The 9015-nt window shown below is 35.9% G+C and overlaps 1 protein-coding gene across 1 annotated transcript; it reads left to right on the forward strand.

Moving 5' to 3' along the window:
- The first annotated feature begins 3078 nt into the window (after nucleotides 1–3078).
- Nucleotides 3079–7155, forward strand: LOC110928295. The gene is made up of 3 exons (XM_022171374.2): nucleotides 3079–3177; nucleotides 3606–4013; nucleotides 6749–7155. Exons 1-3 carry the CDS (start codon nucleotides 3090–3092, stop codon nucleotides 7153–7155), a joined length of 903 nt encoding a protein of 300 aa, XP_022027066.2. The 5' UTR covers nucleotides 3079–3089.
- Nucleotides 7156–9015: the final 1860 nt, after the last annotated feature.

Consider the following 9015-nt stretch of genomic DNA (forward strand, 5'->3'; position numbering starts at 1 on the left):
TATGATAAAAGCATGGTGGATACGCCGCTGGTACTTTCTATATATAAGTGCTTTTATTATATTATACATTGTTGCGTTATCTAAACCATTTGGCAAGACATGAAACTTTTTATACAAAAACATGACATTGTTTTACAGATTACACATTTTATACAAATTCACTTTTACTTGGTTATTCATTTAATCATGCATTGTCCTTTCATCATCATTGATTTTCATATCGATTTTCACATGATTTCATAAAACATTATACAAGGTTCATGACTACATTTTGTTAAACACTTTTCAAACCACAAGTCATGAATCCTGCATAAACAAAACCTATGTATCTCACAGGCATTTTTATGTTGACGTACCTATTTTTTCATGTGTTTCAGGTGCTAATGCATGATGATGTTTTTCCTTCACTTAGGTGGACTCGGGCCTTAGTGACTTAAAAGACAGTTATTATGTTATTTTAGTTTGAACTCAAAGACAATGTAAACTTTAATCTTAATAATACATAACTTTAATTACCATGGTTGTTGAAACAATAATTCTGTCGCCTCACTCCGTGGCGTTTCCGCCGCGGTTTTGTTGTTTTAACGCGGCCGGGGTGTGACAAGCAACGCGCGCACGTCTTATTACTAGTTATATGTGATAATATAACTACCTTAGTTATATAAAAAGAGTTACAAATTATATATTTAATTGTTTTTATTAGGGTGTGCCTATTAGCACACTAAAGTGCCTATTGGCACACCAAACCCTAGCAAAATTACGGTTTATTTACGCTACGTATTGACCAATACGCTGCGTAGATAAACCATGGATCTCAGTGCCTGATAACCAATCATTGCACAGAAAACAAGGCTCATATACGCTGCGTATAGGTCTATACGCAACGTATATAAACCATTAGATTTTTTTTGGTCATTTTGGTAGGTTTGAGGGATCATTTTTTCACAAAGTTTAAATACGCTGCGTATTGACCTCTAAGCAGCGTATATAAAGGTCTGAAAATGTCTTTTTATACCCTTGTGTTGAGGCTATACGAAGCCAAATACAAGGGTAGTTGTGTCATTTTTGTCTCATACGCTGCGTAGGGACCTCTAAGGAGCGTATATAAAGCTCCATTTTTATATTTTTTTTATTGTGTATTCCTTTGTTTATTTATAATAAAAAAGAAAATTATTTATAAAAAAACAATATTATTGGTAAATAATACAAATATAAATTATAAAAATAAAAAATAATATAAATATTATGAATTATAAAAATTAAAAAAGAAAATTATTTATAAAAAAATATTATTGGTAAAAAATACAAATATATTGTTTTGTTATCGTTTAAATTAAATTATCGTATTCCTTTGTTTATTTATAAAAAAAGAAAATTATTTATAAAAAAACAATATTATTCGTAAATAATACAAATATATTATATTGTTATCGTTTAAATTAAATTATCTTATCGTATTGCATCGTATCGTATCGTATCGTATCGTATTGCATCATATCGTATCGTATAGTGTATAGTATATAAGTCTCATATAGAGGCCTATACGGGTGTTATTGTATAGTATAGTATCGTATCGTATCGTATCGTATAGTGTAGTATAAGTCTCGTATAGGTTTCCTATAGGTCTTGTATATGCATATAGGATTAGACGGGACCTAAACCACACCTATACGATACGATATCACACTTATAGGCTTATACGAGGTTAATACGTGACCTAAACCACACCTATACGATACGATATCACACTTATAGGCTTATACGAGGTCAATACGTGACCTATACGATGCTATACGATAGGATATCACACTTATAGGCTTATACGAGGTCAATACTTGACCTATACTACGTTATACGATACGATATTACACTTATAGGCTTATACGAGGTCAATACGTGACCTATACTACCCCTATACTATACGATACGATATCACACTTATAGGCTTATACGAGGTCAATACGTGACCTATACGACGCTATACGATACGATATCACACTTATAGGCTTATACGAGGTCAATACGTGACCTATACTATGTTATACGATACGATATCACACTTATTGGCTTTTACGAGGTCAATACGTGACCTATACTACACCTATACGATACGATATCACACTTATAGGCTTATACGAGGTCAATACGTGACCTATACGACACTATACGATACGATATCACACTTATAGGCTTATACGAAGTCAATACGTGACATATACTACGTTATACGATACAATATCACACTTATAGGCTTATACGACGTCAATACGTGATCTATACTACACCTATACGACACGATATCTTACTTATAGGCTTATACGAGGTCAATACGGGACCTAAACCACACCTATACGATACAATATCATACTTATAGGCTTATACGAGGTCAATACGGGACCTAATATTTGTATTATTTTTAATTCTTATAATTCATAATATTTGTATTATTTTTAATAATATTGTTTTTTATAAATAAACAAGGAAATACCCCAAAATACACACAATTAATTTACTTTTTTTTTTATAAATAAACAAAGGAATACACAATAAAAAAAATACAAAAATTGAGCTTTATATACGCTCCTTAGAGGTCCCTACGCAGCGCATGAGACAAAAATGACACAACTACCCTTGTATTTGGCTTCGTATAGCCTCAACACAAGGGTATAAAAGACATTTTCAGACCTTTATATACGCTCCTTAGAGGTCTATACGCAACGTATTTAAACTTTGTGAAAAAATGATCCCTCAAACCTACCAAAATGACTCAAAAAAATCTAATGGTTTATATACGCTGTGTAGAGACCTATACGCAGCGTATACAACCCTTGTTTTCTGTGCAATGATTGCTGATAAGGCTCTGAAATCCATGGTTTATATACGCTGAGTATAGCTCTATACGCAGCGTATAGAGGTAACCCTATACGCTGCGTATAGGTCAATACGCAGCGTAGGTAAACCCTAAGTGTGCAGATAGACAAACTGGGTATGTTAGGGCCTTTTATTATTATTCAACTAGGTTATATTGTTTATAACCCTAGTCACGTTAATATTTATTTGCATGTGAAAACAAATTCGATCGATTCCCAATGGCTCTTCTTCAATCAGTCTCCCGGCGTTTCATGTCGAAATTACAAGAATTCCCTTCGATTCATCGTCGTTGTTATCTGTCAAAAGGTATCTATGTATCTATGAATCGATTCAGGTAGGTGTATTGATATAAACCAGTAGTAGAAAGTAGAAACCCTAATGATTCTTCTATCAAAATTCTGTTGGTTGATTGATTGATTGATTTTGCTGTAATTAATTAAACCTAATCGGTTCTTGATCTACTGATCTTGTTTGTTTGTAAATGAAACCCTAATTAATGATTCATCATATAACTAACCTAACCTAACCTAATCGATTTACGATATCAACATTCTGATTGATTTTTGAGTTCGTTTGTTTGTTATGTTGGTATAAACCTATGTGTGTAAGTAAATGGCCAGTAGCTTGTAATTGAAAACCACCTAATCACATTCTACTATATATTCTGCTATTCTGTACGTTGTTGTTATAACTGAAAAGCTTGGAACTTGAATGAAATTGTTGTTTCTTGATAGCAGCAGCAGCAGCATTCTCCACAACGGCCACCACCGCCGCCTCTGATGAGGATGAACTCAAGGCTATGTACGAGAAATACCTGATTGACTTTGGCAAAACCGACTACATGCCCCCGGAAGAGAAGGAGCAGAGGTTTGAGCTTTTTAAAGAAAATCTCAAGTTTATACAAGACTACAACTCCACTCATCCTTTCAACAAGCTAGGACTCACCTCTGTCACAGATTACTCCCTGCATGAGATTTGCGGTTTGGTCATCCCACCTGAGGAGCCTTTGCCTCCAACCAACGGCGATAACCTTTTACCAGCTTATTTGAAGTTCCCGCAACAAAAACATCCTCCCATTGTCTTTAAGGAGGGGGACCGATGGGAATACTATGTCCCCCCCGAAGATGAAGAAGAAAACCGCGGTTAGTTAGTTATTTCAAATTCCATCAATAGTATGATGATACTTATTTGGTTTATTACTTTAGAAACATTATTTTAACGGTCCGTCCTACGTATACATGAGCTAAACCATTCTACCTTGGTTAATGGTCAGGGATCATCAACATTACATTGCTAACCTTAGTTCCACAACTCCAACAAAACAATTAAACCAAAAAAATAAAAGAGAAAATTTATTATCAAGGAAGGATAGGTTAATAATCTATTGATGTTTGCAGAAATCCAAAAAGGATCTATAGTTGCACCAATGTTACTACAAGAATGGACCACCTTTAGCGGCGACAGCTGTCGCCAGTGTTGATGACATTTGTCGCCGCTGTTGACTTTTAGCGGCGACATGTCGCCGGTAAAGGGTCGCCGGTATTGATCGGCCGCTGTTGGCCTGTTGTCGCCGCTAAAGGTCACTTTCGCCGGTATTGATCTTAGACCTTTAGCGACGACATGTGGCCGCTAAAGGGTCGCCGGTATTACTCATGGCCGGTAAAGGTATAAGGCAATAGCGGCGACAGGTGTCGCCTCTAAAAGTCTTTTTTTTAATGCAGCAGCTGTATATACAGCACCCAACCCGTTTTACGGTCGAAAAACAGAACCTGCCTATTTCAAACAACGCAAACATACGCCATGAACATATACTAAAGGTAATATAATTAAAAACTACGTTTAAGTCATACATTATAATCCTACAACGCTTAATTAAATCATACATTAAAAACAACAAGTCACTCGTCGGAATCATTATCGAATAAGTCACAAAATAGAGAAGAGATTTAACAAAAAATAAGTTAAACTAACCGATTTGGTGAAAATACGCGGTTCTCCGGCGGTATGATGAAGAGGTTTGGGCGGAAAACTGAAGGAGGAGGGAAGAAATGGCGCTGTATAGGACTTTTACGGAACGAGTATTACCGGCGACGGCCTGTCGCCGCTACTGGTTCGTTTATCGCCGCTATTAGGTTAATCAGGGTTAACTAGGATAAGATATGTGTGGCCGGGATTAAAGTGGGACACCTACCTTTAGCGGAGAAAATCTGTCGCCGCTATTGATCCTAACATGTCGCCGCTATTGCCTTTTTAATCCCCAACCGTTAGATCAAGATAATGATCAACGGCTGGGGTTTGGTTTCATACTCCGTGACGCGGATCGACCAATAGCGGCGACAACTTGCCTGTCTCCGCTAGTGGTGTCGCCGCAAATAGTATTCTTTTCTTGTAGTGTGTTGCCTTAGAAGAATGTTCCTTTTATCATAAAATTTGGTTTGAGTTTGACTTTATATGATCTGCATGCATGCATGTTTAGTCTCTTATCCAACATGGTTTTGTTTTGTGTAGAAAGAAATTTTTGTTGGTTTTTAACACTGAGTGAGTTTATGCAACTTATTATGTGTTTGAGTTGTTTGACTTCTTGGCTCATTATCAAGTTGTGTATACCCTTATTCTTGTTTTTTTTATTAAGCTAGTAAGAAAAGACATCAAACAAGTATTTTTATTAAATCGATTCCCAATGGCTCTTCTTCTATCAGTCTCCCGGCGTTTCATGTCGAAATCACAAGAATTCCCTTCGATTCATCGTCGTTGTTTTCTGTCAAAAGGTATCTATCTATCATTCGATTCTTTGTTGACGTAACTGACTTCGTGTGTACTATAGAAACCCTAATGATTCTTTTTTTGGGTAAAGGGTTTCCCGTTGAATCTATTATAAACAACCGCAAATAAGTACAAGTAGTGTGGATGAGTTCCACACTAGTTCATATACAGGACATGCCCCATATGTGACAACTCATCAACCTAGCCTACTATACATCATAAAAGATATCTAGCAGACAAAACAAAACATAAAACCCTAATGATTCTTTGTTATCACTTGTAGATGAAACCCTAATCAATGATTCATCATATAACTAACCTAATCGATTTATATGATATGAGCATTTTGATTGATTTTTTATGTATATAATTTTTTTTTGGTGGGGGGGGGGGACAAACATCAAATCACTTCATTAACCAAAACAAGAAATTACAAACAAATGGCAGGTAAACAGGCAATTGCAAAACGTATCCTACTGAAAACGAAGCGACTCTTAAGGGTCGAGAAATTATGATTCATGACCCGCTGAACCCTGTTCAGAAATTACTTGTCGTCTAAATGTATTCAGTGGCGAAGGTTTGTTGGTGCTCGGGGGTGCACCCGCCCACCCCAATATTTTGGTTAGAAGTGTATAGGTTCCGATTTTTCGTCCGAAAATTTTAAAAATTATATAGGATCGCCTCCCCCAACTATTTTTTCTAAATATTTATACAATATATAAATTAAAGTAAAGTTTGTTACCACTTTGTATATAAGTGATGAATAGTTTTGTAAACATATTTTAACTCTTATTTGTTTAACCATAGGTTACCCACCACAGAATAAACTTAATCACAAATTTTTATGTCTAAGAACGGGTCCTTTGAATGAATGAATTTTTTTTAGTTTTATTTGGAATTATTATTATTTGACTTGACCCGAATCGATAGCCGACCCGACCTGAAACATAATAATAGGAAAAAAAATTGGGTCCCATCACTTTACGCCCACTCGAAACTTTTGGTCAAGCTCCGCCACTGAATGTATTTAACCTATATGGATTCTTGATCTACTGAGTTCGTTTGTTTGTCTATTGTTGTTATAACTAAAAAGCTTGGAACTTGAATAATGCAGCAGCAACAGCATCATTCTCCACCACGGCCAACGCCTCTGAGGATGAACTCCAGGCTATGTACGAGAAATACTTGATTGACTTTGGCAAAACTGACTACATGCCCCCGGAAGAGAAGGAGCAGAGGTTTGAGCTTTTTAAAGAAAATCTCAAGTTTATACAAGACTACAACTCCACTCATCCTTTCGACAAGCTAGGACTCACCTCTGTCACAGATTACTTCCCGCATGAGATTTGCGGTTTGGTCATCCCACCTGAGGAGCCTTTGCCTCCAACCAACGACAATAACCTTTTACCAGCTTATTTGAAGTTCCCGCAACAAAAACATCCTCCCTTTGTCTTTAAGGAGGGGGACCGATGGGAATACTATGCCCCCCCCCCCGAAGATGAAGAAGAAAACCGCGGTTAGTTAGTTATTTCAAATTCCATAATGAATTACATTGCTAACCTTAGAGTTAATTGTAATTTTAGTATCTGAGGTTTGTCTAAATTTGTCATTTTAGTCCAAATAGTTTTTTTTCGCCTCTAGGTCCCTGACTTTTCTGTTATGTTGCCATTTTGATCACATACTCTAACTCCGTCCAAAAACCCTATTTTTAACCAAGGGTGTTTTGCGGATTTTCAATTTAAATATTTTCAGTTGCCATTTTGATCCAAAATTTATTTTACATTAAAACATAAAAGAAAAAATTTAATGTTATTATAGAGACCCTGTGACAGATATGTTAAAAATTCTTATTTTAGGCTAATATAGTAAAATTGATGTAATCACAGGGGCCAAAAATGTAATTTACTCTTTCGATTATTATCAAAGCATGTTAGGGTATCTAATTTTCTTTTTCTTTTGACGTCTTTGTTTAGCGTGAAATAAAGTTAAAACTTGATGACCTGATCGCTTTTAGTGGATACGAAGGCAAGTAAAAGGTGTCATGAGTTCAATTTCTTTCTTCAAATATTTTCCTTCAACAACATTATTTAGATATATAAAACCATAAATGGAACCAAAGAGTTCCTTCCAGTTCCACCAACCCTCCGCATGCCCAAACTCACTAAAAATTGTAACCTGTTGCTGCTGAGAAAAAAAAAACATGAATAAGGATGAAAAACGTGATATTTTCACATAGAAACATGAATATTTATGCTATATGTATAAAATTCAATCACGATACCTTTTTTTAAACGAATAACGTAAATGTATTAGAGAAACATGCACTTTTTATTGGATTGAAAAGAATATTTGGCAACTCTTCGACTAAATTAATGCAATTAAATTGCTATATTTAATGTTGCTATCTAATAATAACTAGCAACAAGACCCGCACGCATTGCACCATAGTTATCGATAGCAGCCATAGCGACCGCTATCGCGAATAGCGTGGCGAGGCGAGACATGGTCGCTATATGGTGTATAGCGCTGAATAGCGTGAAAATAGCGGCCGGAAACCTGCAATTTCTGCCGGAAACCTGCAATTTTTGCCGGAAATCTGCCGGAAACTTGCTGGAAACTATGAAGAAGAAGAAGAGAAGAGCGGCTGCGTTTTTTTTTGTTGCTCCGGCCAGAAACCTGCAATTTCTGCCGGAAACTATGAAGAAGAAGAAGAGAGAGTGGCTGAGCGGCTGCCTTTTTTGTTTTTGTCGTGTCTGAGCCTTTCTAGGGTTAGATAACTTTATGGATTTTAACATTTAACCCCTCTATTTTTTATTAGGTTACATTTAGTCATTAAAACTTGTAAAATTTACATAAAAAGTGGGTAAAATTGGTTTGTGTATTTTAACATTTAACCCCCCCTATTTTTACTAGCTTAGATTTGGTCCTTAAACCTATAAATTTACACATAAAAGGTATAAAACTAACTTTATATATAAAAAAAAGTTATGTAGATAGCTATGTTTTATTTCTTAAATTTTTAACTACCTTATCGCTAAACACGAAATAGCGGGCGCTATTTCATCGCTATCGCTACGTAGCATATAGGTACGTTGTCGCTATTTGTCGTTATTCGCTATCGATAACTATGCATTGCACATAAGCACGTATGCATGTAGAGCACAGAGTCACATAAACATAGAAGCACATAAGCACCTAGGTATTTAATCACAGATGCAGTCAGAATACAGAAACCTATCATTCAAAGCTCGCGTGTCGTTCGTATATACCGGTCGCGTATAGTATACCGAATAGCATCTTAGTCGTATAGCATAGCACCGTCTAGATTGTAATTGAATATCGAATTGAGATAGAATAGCAATGCGAGTCGTGTGTGTGTTG

Source organism: Helianthus annuus, chromosome 6 (assembly GCF_002127325.2).
Source record: "Helianthus annuus cultivar XRQ/B chromosome 6, HanXRQr2.0-SUNRISE, whole genome shotgun sequence".
Classification (NCBI taxonomy): Eukaryota; Viridiplantae; Streptophyta; class Magnoliopsida; order Asterales; family Asteraceae; genus Helianthus; species Helianthus annuus.

What these genes read in the sequence shown, in the direction of transcription:
- LOC110928295 (XM_022171374.2), top strand. Translation starts at nt 3,090, where the DNA reads ATGGCTCTTCTTCAATCAGTCTCCCGGCGTTTCATGTCGAAATTACAA. An exon ending in TCGTTGTTATCTGTCAAAAG is followed by an intron (nt 3,178 to 3,605) that starts GTATCTATGTAT and finishes GTTTCTTGATAG; the next exon opens with CAGCAGCAGCAGCATTCTCC. An exon ending in AGATGAAGAAGAAAACCGCG is followed by an intron (nt 4,014 to 6,748) that starts GTTAGTTAGTTA and finishes TGAATAATGCAG; the next exon opens with CAGCAACAGCATCATTCTCC.